The sequence below is a fragment of the Nilaparvata lugens genome, chromosome 2 (assembly GCF_014356525.2).
Source record: "Nilaparvata lugens isolate BPH chromosome 2, ASM1435652v1, whole genome shotgun sequence".
In the NCBI taxonomy this organism is placed as follows: Eukaryota; Metazoa; Arthropoda; class Insecta; order Hemiptera; family Delphacidae; genus Nilaparvata; species Nilaparvata lugens.
This window is the reverse complement of record NC_052505.1, coordinates 55,656,014-55,676,138: the sequence shown is the minus strand read 5'-3', so window position 1 is coordinate 55,676,138 and position 20,125 is coordinate 55,656,014. Positions and strand designations below refer to the sequence as shown.

The 20,125-nt window shown below is 34.9% G+C and overlaps 2 protein-coding genes across 4 annotated transcripts in view; both read right to left on the bottom strand.

The window, feature by feature from the left end:
• The window catches only part of LOC120349552, a 36,533-nt gene extending 20,936 nt beyond the window's left edge, over positions 1 to 15,597 (bottom strand). Inside the window, exons 1-4 of one of the 2 annotated variants that reach the window (XM_039419908.1) lie at positions 15,534 to 15,597; positions 14,058 to 14,214; positions 12,977 to 13,222; positions 12,282 to 12,384 (exon numbers count right to left, since the gene is read on the bottom strand). In XM_039419908.1, the coding sequence (XP_039275842.1) occupies positions 12,282 to 12,384; positions 12,977 to 13,222; positions 14,058 to 14,133 (425 nt within the window). In that variant the 5' untranslated portion in view covers positions 14,134 to 14,214; positions 15,534 to 15,597. Of the gene's footprint in view, positions 1 to 12,281; positions 12,385 to 12,976; positions 13,223 to 14,057; positions 14,215 to 15,533 lie in introns of those variants that run through there. The other variant, XM_039419909.1, reaches the window with a different exon arrangement.
• The window catches only part of LOC111054806, a 724,817-nt gene that overhangs the window by 245,487 nt on the left and 459,205 nt on the right, over positions 1 to 20,125 (bottom strand). The window lies entirely within an intron of this gene.

Below are 20,125 nucleotides of genomic sequence, written 5' to 3'. Positions count from 1 at the left end.
TACATTATTTTTAAGGGGCTTTTTGAAACAAGAAACATAACATCAATAAAAATGTACTATGAAACTTGAATCCAAAACGGTGGCTGATTGAAGTTACAGTTTGTAAAGAAATAAGTGGTTATAAGTCAAATATTTTAATTGTAAACACCCATTGTGTGATACATCATTATAAAGGCCTTTTTAAAACTAGAAAGATGACATCAATAAAAATCTATGATACTTTTTTCCAAAATGGCGGCTGATTGCATTTTATCAATTATTTCTTTAAAAACCAAAACTTCAATCAGCCGCCATTTTGGATAAAAGTATCATAGAAGATTTTTATTGATTTCATCTTTCTCGTTTTGAGAAGGCTTTTAAGATAATACACAATGAGTATTTACATTCAAAATCTTTGATTTTCAACCCCCAAGTCACCCCCTTATGAGAAGTTGAAATTCAGTTGAATGTCAAAAGGTGGAGTATTCGACCAATAACTTATCCTGAAAGTTACAGTATTATATCTACAACAGTCTCCAACTTATTGAAGGGTTGAAGACTGTGATGTTTAGAATATAAATTCAATTTTAATATAAATTATTGTTGTTCCACCATCTCCCTAGCAAAAATCTCCCTATTGGCCATCCAGACATTCATGGTTTTTTCCCATTGGTGATGCAAAGCTAATATAAGCAAATGGCAGATACAAAGTCCAACAGCTGAAAAAGAAGCTTACATGAAACATTTTTGAAATTTGTCAGCTGTTGAATGATTACAAATGAAATGAGCTTCCTTTTTGTAATTATAGTGCCCAGCTGTTAGATTGCATATATCACTACTTACCAAAGTTAGTAGACAGAGTTAGTCTGTCTACTAACATTGACTACTTACTAGGAAAAATCCATTTGTCTGAATAGGACTTTATAGTTGAATTTAATTTTTATTCAGTTTTGTGTAAAATTATTGTAAAGTTAGGGTAGAGAATTTACTTCACATCATATTGTGGTTATTCAAAAGTTTTATAAGATTTATAGTTTTTTAATGTAAAAATAAAGAATTGAAGAGGTTATTTATTCAGAATAATTGAGATAATCCTTCTACATCTTTTCACAATAAAATATTGTAAAAATGTATTTTAAAAACGTTATTTTCATGTGAATTTTTGGAAATTTTCATGCGAAAGAAATGACCAAATGTGGGACAAGACATGTAGAAAAAACCGTTTTATTCATGTTCTTTTCTGAGAGTTCAGTATAACGTGAAAATGTAGAAACAAAAAAAAACCTTATTTTCAAGTTTCAGTTTCACGTACTTTTCACGTGAAAAGTTGGATCATTTACACTTTTTTTCACGTGAAAAAATGTGATTTTTCCACCAGAATATGACGTTATAATGTTAAACTGTGAGGACATAATTTTCACGTGAAAAAAACGCTCTTGTGTTATCTTGGACTTCCTTTCAGGAGAGGAGAGTCATGCATATTTAAATACATTTTCAGGTTATTAAATAAATTCGCTAGCAGATTAATTCAGGGGAATAAAATCCTTATTCTGTAATTTGTAAAGATTGTATACTTGGAACTGTTATTTGTTCTAGAAATGTTCAAACACCGGATCCCGGAGGAAAATCTGAATGCTACAAAAATTGAGATTGAATTGAGGTGCAGTAACATAAACCAGAATGTAACTCAAAAAATTGCTACTTCAAACAGGAAGAGATTAAAGTATTCTGGAGCATCACAATAAGGACCTTTCTTAATAGATAAATGACATGCATATGAGTTATTTTAATAAACAAACTTCTCACATTATTTATGTCTTAACATCCCATAATAAGGGATTTACATCCCTTAATTTTTCATCAATATATCAATAGACATCTATTCACTGAATCCAATTCACTTATATTAATTATAGATGATTAAACAGGTATACTCTCTTGTCTGATGCCAGTTGCAGCTGGGGTAAATATTATAATCCTTGCAAATGTTATCTTCATCCTAATCTGCTCTCCTAGATTTGAAAGAGGATTTTCTCTATAAAGGAGACAGGCTGCTTATAGATGGCTATTGATCTGTATTGATATCAATACAGCTGGTTATGTATTGATTGATATCCATGGCTACCTATTGATGTGTATTGATATCATTAGGTATTTGGGCCAATACATATCCATGGAAATGTATTGATGTGTATTGATATCAATACAGCTGGTTATGTATTGATATCCATGGATATGTATCGATTTGTATTGATATCGATGGGTATTTGGGCCAATACATATCCATGGAAATGAATTGATGTGTATTGATATCAATACAGCTGGTTATGTATTGATATCCATGGATATGTATTGATATCAATTGGTATTTGGGCCAATACACATCAATACATATCCATGGAAATGTATTGATGTGTATTGATATCAATACAGCTGGTTATGTATTGATATCCATGGATATGTAGGCCTATTGATGTGTATTGATATAAATAGGTATTTGGGCCAATACACATCAATACATATCCATGGATACCTATTGATGTGTATTGGCCCAAATACCTATTGATATCAATACATTTTTTTTATTGATCTCTATTGATCACTTCCACTAGGGTGAGTGAGTGAGTCAGTCAGTCAGTCAGTCAGTCAGTGAGTGCCATTTCGCTTTTATATATATAGATGGAATACAAATTCAAACGTGAACTGAGTTTGTTAACATTTAAAACAGTTGACATCTGGTACTTGTGGATGAGAATCCTGCGTGAGGTCCACTGTTCACAGAACTACTTATTTATATATATATATAATATATATATATATATATATATATATATATATATATTGTGACGGTCTAGCTCCGGGGAGGGCACACAAAAAATGGATAATAATTATAAACTTGGAGTCATTAAACAAAAATCTGGTGTGGTACACTCACACAACTTTCCTTGCTCATTGAATTGTAAGCCCCATTCTTGAATGACAATAACTATACAGGGTATGAATTTGAAAAAAAATCGGTCAAGTCATTTTTGAGAAAATCGTGAAAAACCTTGTTTTCTAGTGATTATCCGGCATTTTTCTCAAAAATATTACGAAGCTCCTGCAATTCTCCCAGAAATGAGACTCATGTCAGTTGGTCCCATGGTATGAATTTGAAGGAAATCGTTAGAGCCGTTTTCGAGAAAACCGTGAAAAACATGGTTTTTTAGTAATTATTATCCGCCATTTTTTTCCGCCATTTCGAATTAAATTTCATTGAATTTCTTATTGTCAAATCCTCATGGTATAAGGACCTTAAGTTTAAAATTTCAAGTCAATCGGTTGATTAGGAGTGGAGTTATCGTGTTCACAGACATACACACACACACACACACACACCACACACACACACACACACACACACACACTCACACAGACCAACACCCAAAAATCATTTTTTGGAGCATAGTACCTTGATACGTATAGAAAACTTGAAATAAGAGTACCTTATTTTTTTGGAAAGCAATACTTTCCTTACCTATGGTAATAGGGCAAGGAAAGTAAAAAAACAAAATCATAATCATGAACCATGAGTACTGTTTCTCAGCATTTAATGCCCCACGTTGTGTCGGCATGTGTGACGGGCTTGCTCCAGGGAGGGCATGGACCACACAAAAAAAAGGTAAATTTATGAAAGTTCTCACTTTTATGGGTACATGAATATATGCCCCTCAGTGTAATATCGGACCTGAGAATCTATATTTAATTGGTTGAGAAATTTGTTGGTTATCCCAGATTTGGGATTGGAGTATTCCAATTGTACTGAGCTTAAACAACGCAATCTCAAAATCATTACCTGGTTGTTGTTCTGATTAAGATCTAATTCAACCTGAACAAAGATATGGATCACAAATCCATGTATGATTGTGTCTCTCACCGCTATCAGAATTAATAATGAGTACTTTATTAAATAAATATAATTTCTGAAGAGAGGTTCAGAATCTAATCTTATCAGTGTTGGGTTACATTGACTTAAATCCTGCAAAATGCCGCATACACTGTTTAATTTAGTCTTGAAATTATGAGCTAAGCCACTGACAGTGACCAATGTAAAAGAAAATGTAAGCAGAATTATCTTTATTAATTCCGCCTTGATCCACTGATACATTAGCAACCTCAACTTCGCACTCAATTAATTTCCCGACTTGTTTCACTGACCATATGAGGTCTATCACAATACTAATGGTAACGTGTCAAAGACGATATTAAGATTTTCAGAAAAGAAACGAACTGAAAGATATGGTCATGACCATTAATTTTCACTAGAATTTATATCACTCATGAATCGTAGATGGGGCCTCAATATATTTACTAGGAGAACAACTCACGCTACTCTGTTTTCCTTTTTCCTTGATTCGCAAATAATTATTCTTCTGCCAGGTGCTGGATTTTCTGGCCACCAAATAGAACGTGTTGCTGGTATATTACTCTGTGATTCATGTAGAATCAATCGGGTATTCCACGTTAATTATTAATTTTACAAACAAAAGGAACTTAACAATTAACATTTAATTTCACAAATAAACAATTTACATAAAATTTTTCAACAAAAATGGAAGTTTACTCAGAACGTGTGACTAGGGCAAGGTCAGTGCTAGAGAAGAAGTCTCCTTCCACCAATTAAGTTTACAATTCTTCGAATCTCTCTGTTTCTAATTTGCATAAGACAATTGCTATTGGTTGTAGCTGAGTGACGTAGTGCACACGTCATATTTTTATGAAAAATGGTTCCTTTGTTTACATTCAATTCCCTGACTTACAATATGAATAAATACATTAAAAGGTGGATATAATTCAATTCCAACTGTGTAGGTGAATTATAATAATAAATAAAATTATAATAACAGAGATCTCGACATTCTGTGTTGCATCCCAACAATTCAAATTTTGGTATCCCTTTCTTCGTCCTCTGATTGGTTGTTTGTGCAAAGAGGAATAAATCTAGCAAGATCACTTCTATTTAATATTTATTTGTCAATAATCCAAACAATAAATGTAATTAAACTAAATAATACCGTTTGTCAATGTAGACTTACATACAAAGAGTATTTGTAACTTTTTTGCTATTACTGAACATTAGCATATTATATCTTTTTTATAATTTGTTTTCCAAGAATAAACTCATTTATCATGATAATAATTTTGATTAGCTTATTATTACAGATTCCTTTTTCCTTTTCTACACAATAACGAAAAATAATAATTTAAAAATAATGGCATGCTATCACATTATATTATATAATATGCAGGTTAGGTTAGGTTTACCATAACATTCCCTTAACCTATAAATGCGATTTGATAAGAATAATTTCAAAATAATGGCATGCTATCACATTATATTATATAATACCCAGGATAGGTTAGATTTACCATAACATTCCCTTAACCTATGAATGCAATTTTAATATAACAATTTTATAATTAATAAAATAAATAATATAATAAGTAATATGAATTCAATTGGTTTACTTGAAGAGACTGATTCAATTTGATATTGTTATCAGTAACAATATGTACATTATGTTCATATACATATCATTGGAATGAATTTTCAATTTTTCCAATTCAAATTTCCAATTCAATTCTATAATCCCATTTCCTAATTTCATTCTACTTCATTTCGGAATTTTAATTTTGAATCTCCTCTCTTCTATCAATTCATAATCTACACCTTTCCTTATCCATAACCCACTCAAATTTGAAATCTCCGTCCTTCTTCCTTACATCAGGGGTACTACTGTTATCAGTGAGGGTAACGTTGATAATTATTTCATTTCGAGATTGTTTGCTGCCTTCGCCTTGATTTTTTATAATATTATTTAAAGAACCAGTTTTTGAAGTAGCCACTAAAACGAATCGTCACAATATATATATATATATATATATATATATATATATATATATATATATAGGAAAACACTTTAAAGTTCTATAATATTAATATTAACAGGATACACACAACAGGGATAGCTTAAAAACATTTAAAAACTTACATTTAAACGAGAATTTTTGGGGGCTGGGCCCCCTTTGTCAATCAACCAGGAAGTGAAGTGGTGCAGATTTGAACATTCCAACGGTCATGACCACAGAGATGCGGTAGAGATGTGCAGACCATAGGGCACAGACGAACGGAGGCGCACTGATTGAAGGAGCATTCTCCTTCAATGGAGCATTCTCCATGCTGAAGAAGGATGCTCATTCAATCAAAGCGCCACCGTACGTCTGTGCTTGATGGTCTACACAACATCTCCACTGCGTCTCTGTGGTCACGACCTTTAGAATGTTCAAATCTGCACCACTTCACTTCCTGGTTGATTGACAAAGGGGACCAAGCCCCCAAAATTCTTGTTTAAATGTAAGTTTTTAAGTGTTTTTAATCTATCCGTGTTGTGTGTATCCTGTTTATATATATATATTGTGATGAATCTTTCAAATAGATCTCATGAGAAGAGAGAAAAATTGTGATTACCTTTTAAAATGAAAGAATTTGCTAAAGGAATAGTTAGCGACCGAGCGATAAAACTTACTTATCAGTAACTGTATATTAGATAAGAGTACCGTTCTGTACTGAATATTTTCTAGAAAATTATTCACTAGAATTATAATTATTTTGCAAATAAAGCACAAATTGTTTATGAATTGCTCATTGAATTTGAGGTTACACTTTGTTTACTATCGATCAGATGTTTTTAAAACAGTTCGAACGCAGCTGACTGATTCAAAGTATTGTCAAATGTCATGCTGGCTTCACGTAAGATATAATACCATCTCTAAAAATTATAAAACTATCAATAAAGGACCAAGAATTTCAAATAAAAAATAAAATGTATGTATTATCGTTGAAATTATTTATTATTTAAGAAATTATATTATATGTCAGGTCTTATTGTAACTAAATAGGTCATAGCATGAAATTATATTATTGATAAAACGGCAGAAATTAATTATAACAGTCTCAAACCTAATAAAAATTGTATAAGAATATTAATTTATTAATGATTTAATTCAACTGAACCACATGGTAATTAAATCTCTTTGGCAAGCCTAAGCCAATCATAGTGCATAGAAATAGCACCAAAAAGGTGATCGTTTGAAAGCAACACATGTTAATCTATTATCAGACAACAACCCTGCCTTATCATTTACGCTAGCACATGTACATTGTATGAGAGGAACTATGTCTAGAAGATTAAGCAGTTTTAAGAATTACATAAATTGAATTATTATTGTAATTAAAGGAATTATATTCTACTGCTTGCCACTGACGTCATGTCTACGTCACAAGCGTTCTACCAATGGCAAATTTTTATGCAAATTATTACATCGAGATTCTGAGAAGAAAGGTCTAGCCAAGAAGCTTAGAGAAAAGACAGCACTTCCCTTTTGAAATCCTCACCGTTCAGATCTCTTTTTATAGTTACCAAGACCTATTTGTGAAAATTTCTTGTTCGATTTTTATATGTTCTATTTGTGAGCCGATATTTTAGGCCAATCTATTTGTTATTTGTAAATTTATTTCCATCAATCGATAAATTAAAAGTTTAAAGTAAATTATCCCTAATTAATTCGGTGAAGGAGATATTTAAATTAAAATTCCACACGTGCTGAAACCGAAGCCTGGATTGCTGCCGATCAAACGATTTTTGATCTAAAGAAGAAAACCACGACCGCCAAGGAAATTCACGTGAGTTATAAGTTTTAAAAGGGGCCCCAATCTACGCTTCGAAAAATATTTCAGTGCAGAAAAACATAAATTTTTCTTCGTTAAATTATTGGCCACGCCGACAAGCGCTTTTAGTTATTAAGAGCCTAGAATTTATTTCTATTGAATTTATAACAACTTGTAGTTGATTAGCTATCCTCCGCTGCCAGAACCACGACCCCGAGCATTTTTAAAAATATTTTATAATTCATTTTTTCACTATTTTTTCAAAACTGTTCAATTTTATCAATTGTAAAATTCTGTTGAATCACGCATGGTATCATGCAAGCACAAGAAAATTTTTAACTATTCTGTTAATGCTAAATTATTATCAACCTGTAAATCAAATTCTGAACCTGCACTGTATGATTACATATTTTATTATAATATATTTCAGTTTTGTTAATTCGCTTTCTGAGTTCGATTATTTCTTAAGCCTGTCAATTATTGTGTCTGATATGTTCTATATCATCAAGAACCGATCGAATGCGATCATTGGAATAATTGAATTAAGCTGGATATTGGAACAGGTCTAAGTGGATGTAGCGAGTGGGGTCAGATCGAGATATTTATTCTTTGTCCTTACCTGCTCATATATCAGCTTTTATCTGTTACCTACCTCGACTTTGGAGCGAACACATCAATTGTACAGCAGATGCAGCCAGAGATCATATAAATTCCTACAATAGAGCTTAAAACCCGACAAGACTCTGTTCTCGAAGTATATTCTGAACGATATTTGGTCCAAATACCGTATTTTAATCCTTCAGAACTTATTAGAGACGCAGTCCCGTAAATTATCTACATCGGGATTTTTGCTCGACCTGTATGATTTTGTATGCTCATTCTTCACAGGTAATAATTTTAAGGTATCCGTCTTCAGTGTTTAGCGATCGCTACACTGCTTATAAAAATTTCATCACTATACAATTTGTCATTAGAAGAATCAAGGGTGAGCGAGCGTTTAGGCCTCCCGCGATTCCGACAATTGTATTGAATCTTGTAGTGAATCAATCAGTCAGGTGTACACTCAGCGTCCACACACGCCATTGCAAAATTTATAGCCGCTACACCATTGACTCAGTACAAGATTCACTCTACATGTGTGAAGCCTTCAAATACCGCTCCACATGATTTGGCGCCCAACAGTGATAGGCATTGAAGAGGTGGATAATCGACTACGAGGATTATTTAGTTGCTCAGTATACTATAGCGCTGACAACGGGAAAATTTTTTGAAAAATTCATGGTTGTGAATTTCTTTGAATTTAGTATTAACTGTTCACTGTTATACAAAACAGCAAAACGTGCCATACCCAATTTTTGAACAGAAAAGAAATTTATCGATTGATGAATTTTTAGAGGAAAAATCGAACTCAGAATTTTATTATTGTGTTATTCGAAAATTGGTCATACTATAAGTCATAGGTATAAGAAATACCATAAGAAAGGTCATATTATTTGAAGAATATTAGGTCTATATTGAAACAATTTATAAAAATTTACAGAAAAGAGGATTGAAGTTATTTATATTTTTAAAAATTTTTTAAAACATAAAGAGGGAAGTAAAATTAAATCACGGATATATTGTGGAATTCAAGCAGAGCATCACTGCTTTTATATAAAATTTTGCAAAGAACACTAGCCTATATATAGAATTGCGGCAAGAAATTATAAAAGTAAAATATTTATAATAATAGTAATAATAAATTATAAGAGGCGTACCTGTATTACCGCATAAGTGTTCACTGTGTATCCTGTATGTTCTTGTCATTTTTATGTTAACGATATTGCTAACTTGACTCATTTTATCACTGAACACATTGCTAAACCACTTTTTCTGTATTTCACTCACTACGAAGCTATAACAATTTCTATTGGATTTCTTATTAATTATTTTGTATATCACATCAACACTTTCACGTTTTTTATTCACTGCACACTTTCGTCGCATTATTTTCTCGCAAACCATGGCAGGAAACGACCAGGTCAATCCAAGTCTGTCGGACACCGAGGACATCTCACCCGATTGTTCGCCGCCATCCGCATCTGCCACCGCATCCGCCGATTTCCACCCCAATGTACTGGATGATTTATCTTCGACACAGGTGGAGGAGAGCTGCATCCTAGTGGAAGATCCGTCGGCAGCCCAAGAGCCGGAGGACGAAACATCGGGAGAGCATACGGACGACGACGCCCTCGAGACAGGAACTCCCATTTCTCGTACCGTTGCTCGGATAAAAAACCAGAAGGTAACCGTTCGCCATACACCCGCTCCCGCAATAGATTGGAACACCATCCTGGAAGCAATAAACAACTTAAATGAAAAAAGCGACCAAGCAAAGGAAGAATTAAAGAAGGAAATTCAAGAAATAAAGAAAGACAGTAAACAAACAAAGGAAGCAATAAACAACTTAAATGAAAAAAGCGACCAAACAAAGGAAGAATTAAAAGAAGACAACAAACAAACAAAGGAAGAATTAAAAAGGGAAGTTCAAGAAGCAAAGAAGGTAAATGAACAGGGTTTGGAGAAATTGAGTCAGCGGATGGATGGAGCATTCCGTGACACAGATAAAACCATCAAAAAATTAACTGAGCGTCTGGATAAATCCATTGTAGAAACAAATAACCGATTGGATCAGATATCACAAGATATGCATACGAAGGTAGTCAACGTCGAGGTCACCTTAAAAGAACACATACGCGTGGAGATGGATACTCTGAAAGAGAAAGTAGTTGAGCAAGCCAAACAGCATTGCACCAAAGCAGGAGAGCAGATAACTCAGAGCGTGCAGGCCAAACTCAATGAACATATCTCTACATGTCAAAATGAACACGAGGACATTATACGGCGAGTCGAAGGGCAACTTGAACCGGTTACGACCAATATAACAAATTTGAAGAGCCATGTTAGCACCCTGAGTGAAAAGCAGACTACTATCAGCTCTCAGGTGGACAGCTTGACTATACAATACAGCGACCTGCATAGACGATGTGATACTGCCGCCGAGCAAAGGAAGAGTGTTGATGCCGAGGTCCGAAAAAGATTTGAGCAGACGGATACCCGAATCACTCAGATGGAAACCCGCATAAGTCACTCTCGAGCCAACCTAGAACTGTCATCGCCCTCAGAGTCGTACAACACCACCACAATTTTTCAAAACCTAGGACATTTTGATGACACCTCAGCGTCTATGCCCCCAAAACCCTTCGTCGAACAACTGAGATCTGTTCAAGAGCTTACCCCCACACCCTGGCCTATATGGAAATTCAAATTATTCACACTGTTGTCCGGAGAACCATTACTTTTCCTTCACGGACGCGCCGCCGAATTTAATAGCTTATCCGAATTCATAGATGCCTTCCTGGAACAATATTGGGGACAAGATCGACAGCGAGTTATACTATCTGACATCGTATCTTGCAAATATTCACCTCGAAATGGCCAGACATGCACCGCCTTCGTATCAAACCTCAGATACCAAAATTCACAACTGGATACACCTTTTGCCGAGTTAGCACTCACTCAGATCATTATCCGGAAGCTGCCTTACCCCGTACAGATGGCACTAGCGACTAGTCATGTTAAAACCATCAAAGAACTGGAAAATCATCTCCATGAAATCCAAGCAGTACATCGCGAAGATTACAACTTCACTGTGCGACAAGAGCATCCGCATCAAGATCGTCAACCCCAACAAAATACTTCCCCCTTTTCTAACGCCCGTCGTCCCTTTAATTCTGCCAATAACCAGGACCGCAACACGAATTTTCAACAGCGATTAAATAAAGAAAACCAACCAGAAAGTAGGAGGAATTTCCAGAACCACAACCAGCAGTCTGATACAAACAGGAGAAACACGTACTACCATGACGGACGAGACCGTATAAACCAACACCGTAACCCGTACTCCAACAACGCCGCACATAGCAGGAACAACAACTATAACCGGATGGGAAATGCGAGCGCAAATCAGCATCAAACGACGCCCAACGAAAATCAGGGAAGAAAATCGGATATAGCCGAGAAAACACAAGGGTCATCAACGCCGCAGAAAATCTGACTATATGGAAATCACCCGCCACAGTCGCCCATCACCTGGCTACACACGGAGAGAAATGATAACCCATTAGCAGAAGAACAACCGCCAATTGAAAATACTGATCCATTACCCCCGCCAGTCGAAATAGTCCAAGGCAAGAAACCGAAACTCAGAGGAGTCTACTGCCGTTGCCGATCTATACGGTTTAAGCCCACCCAACCTGCAAAAACGAATAAAATGGAAAATCTAGACAACCTCACTGCTCCAGATACAGGAAAGGAACCTACATGCCTTACCACCCTATATAATAACATCAGAGAAACCTTGCTAGAAGAAGAAAACTCCAGCATTCAAGAAATACACGAACATTTTCAAACCTACATCACTATACGGATAGCCAGCCTACAATTCAAAGCTCTCATAGATACTGGATCACAAGTCAGCCTAATCCAGAATGACTCTTATTCCCGCCTGAAAAACATAACAGAAATAGCCACATTACCATTAACCTCAACCTACCTATCAGGTGTCACACCAGGACGTCGCCTCCGAATATCTAAACAATGCCTCCTGGAGATCCAAGTCGAAGGAAAGTGCTTCCCATACTCCTTCCTGGTATTGCCTGCAAATGGACCACACATTATTATTGGTGCTGATTTCTTAGCCCATTATAACTCAAACATAAATTTCAAAAATCTCGAATTGCAATTAATCGACAATAGCAACCGGACTAGTATCAATACTCAGATAGTATTAAAGGCCAATGCGGGAGATGTAAGAGTAGTGAGATATCACATGGTTGAAGACTACATTCCTGAAAGAGAATACAAGGTGCAATACAGAGAAGGTGAAGAGAGTGAAATGATGAGTCATGATTCAGTAGACGACTACAGCTTGGAAAATGAAACACCAGATGATACTGACATTCTGATGGAAAAGTTACTGAATGAGATTGATAACAATTCTGAATGGGGGCTCGCAATCAAACAATCCATGAAAGAAATGTTCATAAAAAATCGTGCAGTATTTTCAGAACAGCCAGGATTGGCAAATCATTTTCAGTGCAAATTAGAAGTCAAACCGCATGAGTCGTATTATAGAAAATCTTATCCCATCCCTTTTGCGCACCGTCAAGCAGCAGCTGCCGAAATAGATAGGATGGAAAGACTAGGCATTATCGAACCATCCACATCGCATTATAGTTTGCCTATTACCTGTGTTTCGAAGAAGGACGGCTCCACCCGACTCTGTCTCGACGCCCGCCAGCTGAACATGATTCTCGACGACGACCGTGAAGCTCCCGCCCAGATCGATCAGGTGTTGCAGACGTTCCATGGCAAGACCATATACTCCACCGTCGACCTCAGCGCCGGATACTGGCAGGTACAAGTGGCAGAAGAATCTCGAGATTACCTGTCCTTCCTCTTCAACGGCCGAAATCTCAGGTTCACCCGACTTGCCTTTGGGATCAGAAACGCAATGGCTATATTTATACGCTGCCTAAGACAATCAATTGGTGAAGACATTTCAGATTTTTGTGCTCTTTACGTTGATGATGAAATTATTTCATCACAGAGTGTGGCAGAGCATATTCAACACCTTGATGTAGTATTCGGTAGACTGATAAAATGTGGTATGAAGTTAAAATTATCAAAATGTGAATTTTTTGCCAAGAAAGTCAAATACCTCGGGCACATCATAACTGATAAAGGCATCATGCAGGACATTGACAAATTAGCAGCTATAAAAAACTTTCCATCTCCATCAAGTCGTAAACAGCTTCAACGTTTTATTGGTTTCCTACAATTCTATCGTCGCTTTAACAAACAGATGTCTCATTATACGGCACAACTGAGTCATGTTTTATCATCCTCTAAACCATGGACATGGGGGCTCAAGGAAGATGAAATTTTCAACCAGTTGAAGGATGCTTTTTTGAAAGCTGTTATATTGAACCATCCAAATCTCAACCAACCTTTTCATATAAATGTTGACGCATCGGATTACGCCTTAGGTGCGGAAATTTTTCAATATGATGAGAAAGGAGAAAAAGGAGTCATAGCATTTTTTAGCAAAACTATGAATGCAGCCCAGAAGAAGTACACAGTCACGGAAAAAGAACTACTAAGCATTGTCGAAGTATGCAAGAAATATAGAACATTGTTGCTGGGCCAAAAGATTTTTGTTAACACAGACCATAAGGCCCTGACTTTCTTCAAAACAGCCAAGTTAACCAACAACCGACTGTCCAGATGGTTTCTGTTATTGCAAGAATTTGACCTAGAACTCACTCACCTGCCAGGTAAACGAAATCAAACTGCTGATTTCTTGTCCAGAGAAGGAAGTGACACCTATGCAAATGAGACGACATTCCAATGCTATGTAGCCGAAGATCAACCAGTGCCGTTACCCTTCAATATATCGCCGCTCCTGCACACCGAACTCCTCACATCTGAAAAATTTAAAAGCGCACAATCAATGGACAACAAAATCACAGATCTCATTCGCAAATTATCCAACCCTCCAGTAGAAGAGCACCAGTATCTACAACGCTACACTGTTTTCAACGACCATTTGTTTTATAAGGCTAATAAAAACTCCGATTTTTGGCATCTAGTCATACCACACACCCTAGAAAAGGACGTAATTTTGGAAACACATGAACGAATTGGTCACTTTGGTATAAAGAAAACAATACATGCCCTGAAAACGTGTTGTTACTTCAAAGGATTGAACAAAAAGGTTACACAGTTAATAAGAGCCTGCGACGTCTGTCAAAAAACAAAGCATAATCGTTTTCACATAGCAGGAGAAATGATACCTATCTTACCCTCACAACCACTTGAATTAATATCAGCTGACATCTATGGGCCACTACCTCAGTCTATACACCAAAAACGCTTTATTTTTGTCTTAACCTGCTTGTTCTCAAAATATACAATGTTCTTCCCTATTGGTAAAATCACTGGTGAAAAATTAGCCAGATGCATCACCGAAAGATGGACCAATGAAGTTGGTAAACCACAACGCATACTGTCAGACAACGCAACCTATTTTTGCAGTGCCAAGTGGAAACAAATTTTAGAACAAGCCGGCATTAAAACATCAAGAGTCTCAGCATACACTCCCAGCGCAAACCCAGTGGAAAGAAAAATGAAAGAAATTTCAAGATTTATGAGGGCATATAGCAGTCACCGTCATCAACAATGGGTCAAATATGTACCGTTCCTAGAACACTGCATTAATAACTGTGTAAGTGACAGTACCGGGTACACTCCCCACGAAATTATATTTGGCACAAGAAACGAATCATTTATTCAGAGCCTAATCAAGTTTCCAAATCCGGATAAACCTAACCCAAACTTATACCAACTGGTTCGCAATAGGTTAGACAAATCCGCAAAACAAAGGAAAAAATACCATGACAAGGCTACAAAGAAATTCAAATATGAAGTCGGAGATGAAGTACTGGTAAAAGCACATAAATCTTCAGATGCCCTAGGCAAGTTAACTAAAAAATTCTTCCATCTTTACACAGGACCGCATCGAGTGACCGACGTTTCACAGCACAACACCGTCAAGATTCAAGATTCCGAGAACGCCAATAATCACTGGTGGGAAAACGTAATCAATGTAAAACCCTACCGAAGAGCCTAATCAATAAACAACTTCAACTCATCTAATAAACAACAATGCACTTCAAAGGGAAGAATTGAAATCAACTTTAAGTCAAGAAAATAAAACTGAAAACAACTTTAAGAATTTACCAACCTGATCAAGCCATCCACCTCGTGTCAGAGTCATCACCGAAACAATCGCCTGGTATCATCTGCACAACTGAAAAATAGAAACAAGAATTATATTATCCACGGAAAATAATTATAAATTAGAAATAACATGAAATTAGTAGTGAATAGGAGGAAAGAAAATAAACAAAGTTTATTTGAAAAAATGTGTAAATCTAACCTTGAAATACAGAATCGATAGAAAAATCTATTCAGAACCAAAGCCTGTTCGATAATTTTCTTCGTCCCACCAACCAATGTGTGCGAAATCATAGAGTCAATGCATAGGAATCAAAGCAATATCGTTGTTAATTAATGTAACCTATTATTTAATGTGGAATTATAAGTAAAAAACGCAACCAAAAATATATATTTATGTTAATTTGCACGAAATGCGCATGTTCTGTGTTATATGAATGTATTGCTAAAAAGCTCAAAAGAAAATGAAATTCTTACCTTCAAATGTGAAATTTATTACTGTTGCATCAAAAGATCATGAATTGAAATTCAAATTGATAAATATAATCTTGAAGACTTAATATTTGTAACCAGCATTGATAAAAATCAAGAAAGCCATTTCAAGTGTAACCCTGTTTGTACACAACGTACTAAGCGCAAATAAGGAATTGCTCGAGTCAAACGGTAGACGATTGTCAAGTCACCGAAGTAAAATCACACTCTCACCCAATTTATGTAAAAGCCAGAATAAAGAGTCGAAACTTGTAATAACCATGAAAAATGATGAAAATCTATATTTGTTACAAATACTGTTTGAATCCTGAGAGGATAATATGTGAAATTTTGTATATTTGTTATAGTTATGGGTCTGCGCATAAGCCACCCGTGAATGGAAGTTGTGGAGTTGTTTTAATGAAGGATCCAAAGAGACCTCATTAATTATTGTATTTCGATTGTATCCAATGGAAGGAACAATCAATTATTTATTTTCTCGTAGCCAAAAGTGCACGATATATTGTTTTTAGTGTTAAGTGTTGAGTTTTCGTAGAAGTAAGGAGATGAAATGGTGTATTCATCACAATATCGGATTTTTCAAATAGTCATTGTTTCGACTCGTCTCCCAATTACCTATTTAAAATATCCTGGGGGCTTTTGTGTGATGAATCTTTCAAATAGATCTCATGAGAAGAGAGAAAAATTGTGATTACCTTTTAAAATGAAAGAATTTGCTAAAGGAATAGTTAGCGACCGAGCGATAAAACTTACTTATCAGTAACTGTATATTAGATAAGAGTACCGTTCTGTACTGAATATTTTCTAGAAAATTATTCACTAAAATTATAATTATTTTGCAAATAAAGCACAAATTGTTTATGAATTGCTCATTGAATTTGAGGTTACACTTTGTTTACTATCGATCAGATGTTTTTAAAACAGTTCGAACGCAGCTGACTGATTCAAAGTATTGTCAAATGTCATGCTGGCTTCACGTAAGATATAATACCATCTCTAAAAATTATAAAACTATCAATAAAGGACCAAGAATTTCAAATAAAAAAATAAAATGTATGTATTATCGTTGAAATTATTTATTATTTAAGAAATTATATTATATGTCAGGTCTTATTGTAACTAAATAGGTCATAGCATGAACTTATATTATTGATAAAACGGCAGAAATTAATTATAACAGTCTCAAACCTAATAAAAATTGTATAAGAATATTAATTTATTAATAATTTAATTCAACTGAACCACATGGTAATTAAATCTCTTTGGCAAGCCTAAGCCAATCATAGTGCATAGAAATAGCACCAAAAAGGTGATCGTTTGAAAGCAACACATGTTAATCTATTATCAGACAACAACCCTGCCTTATCATTTACGCTAGCACATGTACATTGTATGAGAGAAACTATGTCTAGAAGATTGAGCAGTTTTAAGAATTACATAAATTGAATTATTATTGTAATTAAAAGAATTATATTCTACTGCTTGCCACTGACGTCATGTCTACGTCACAAGCGTTCTACCAATGGCAAATTTTTATGCAAATTATTACATCGAGATTCTGAGAAGAAGGTCTAGCCAAGAAGCTTAGAGAAAAAAGACAGCACTTCCCTTTTGAAATCCTCACCGTTCAGATCTCTTTTTATAGTTACCAAGACCTATTTGTGAAAATTTCTTGTTCGATTTTTATATGTTCTATTTGTGAGCCGATATTTTAGGCCAATCTGTTTGTTATTTGTAAATTTATTTCCATCAATCGATAAATTAAAAGTTTAAAGTAAATTATCCCTAATTAATTCGGTGAAGGAGATATTTAAATTAAAATTCCACACGTGCTGAAACCGAAGCCTGGATTGCTGCCGATCAAACGATTTTTGATCTAAAGAAGAAAACCACGACCGCCAAGGAAATTCACGTGAGTTATAAGTTTTAAAAGGGGCCCCAATCTACGCTTCGAAAATATTTCAGTGCAGAAAAACATAAATTTTTCTTCGTTAAATTATTGGCCACGCCGACAAGCGCTTTTAGTTATTAAGAGCCTAGAATTTATTTCTATTGAATTTATAACAACTTGTAGTTGATTAGCTATCCTCCGCTGCCAGAACCACGACCCCGAGCATTTTTAAAAATATTTTATAATTCATTTTTTCACTATTTTTTCAAAATTGTTCAGTTTTATCAATTGTAAAATTCTGTTGAATCACGCATGGTATCATGTAAGCACAAGAAAATTTTTAACTATTCTGTTAATGCTAAATTATTATCAACCTGTAAATCAAATTCTGAACCTGCACTGTATGATTACATATTTTATTATAATATATTTCAGTTTTGTTAATTCGCTTTCTGAGTTCGATTATTTCTTAAGCCTGTCAATTATTGTGTCTGATACGTTCTATATCATCAAGAACCGATCGAATACGATCATTGGAATAATTGAATTAAGCTGGATATTGGAACAGGTCTAAGTGGATGTAGCGAGTGGGGTCAGATCGAGATATTTATTCTTTGTCCTTACCTGCTCATATATCAGCTTTTATCTGTTACCTACCTCGACTTAGGAGCGAACACATCAATTGTACAGCAGATGCAGCCATAGATCATATAAATTCCTACAATAGAGCTTAAAACCCGACAAGACTCTGTTCTCGAAGTATATTCTGAACGATATTTGGTCCAAATACCGTATTTTAATCCTTCAGAACTTATTAGAGACGCAGTCCCGTAAATTATCTACATCGGGATTTTTGCTCGACCTGTATGATTTTGTATGCTCATTCTTCACAGGTAATAATTTTAAGGTATCCGTCTTCAGTGTTTAGCGATCGCTACACTGCTTATAAAAATTTCATCACTATACAATTTGTCATTAGAAGAATCAAGGGTGAGCGAGCGTTTAGGCCTCCCGCGATTCCGACAATTGTATTGAATCTTGTAGTGAATCAATCAGTCTGGTGTACACTCAGCGTCCACACACGCCATTGCAAAATTTATAGCCGCTACACCATTGACTCAGTACAAGATTCACTCTACATGTGTGAAGCCTTCAAATACCGCTCCACATGATATATATATATATATATATATATAATATATATATATATATAATATATATATATATATATTATATATATATATATATATATATATTATATATATATATATATATATTTATATTTATATATATTGTGATGGTTATACCAGTCTCCTGTCGGTGACGACACTTATCTGAGGGTTAACTCCTGTTTTGGGAAGTACCCTTGTCACACGAAATAGGAAAAAATGTCTAGAGTATACTAGATTATTTTCCTGACAATTAATCAAAGGATTAATAATTGTACTATATTTCCTCAGGATCAAGTAACTCGATGATGGGTTACTATTGACCTCTGAAATGAATATGATATTAGCAACTAAATAAGCTATAAGCAAGGTCGAACACAGGGTCACTAAGGAACAACATGTGATGACAAGTTGCATTTATTTAAATTCACTGAATCATATAAGAATATTGTTTGTTCAATCATAATTAATAAATGAATTTGATAATGAAGGGTTAAGCCCATAAACAATATAATTTGAATTTTGAAGAGTTCTTTCAAGTTTATAAATTTTATTAAGGATGAGCGCATGTAGTGCTTTCACCCAAGGGTTGCCCAACTCAAGTTTGGACAGTGTAACCTCAGAATTTTTACAAACGATATTCCAGTTTGTCTAAGGAAAATTGAGTCGAAGAGATTTTTAAATAATGATATTATAAATCACATTCATATGGGCCCATAATATACGCGCACTAACTCATGAAGATTTGTTCATTGCATGGCTGGCATCTTTCGTCAGGCTGCATGGCATCATATTAGGCTTCATTATTTGGCTCGCGATTTTACCAATAATTAATAACTCCTTTTTAACTGAGACTTGGTAATCGAATTAAATTCTAACGTTACGGGAACTCTACATTGATTGAATTTAGCACTCTTACATGAATTTAACAATGAAACATTTAAAATGACAAAAAATAACAAATAGGAGTTACAAACGACTCTCCATTGGAATGCTCAGTTAATCTCTCTCTTTCTTCCTTCTTCTCAGAAATTATTGAGAAGCTAG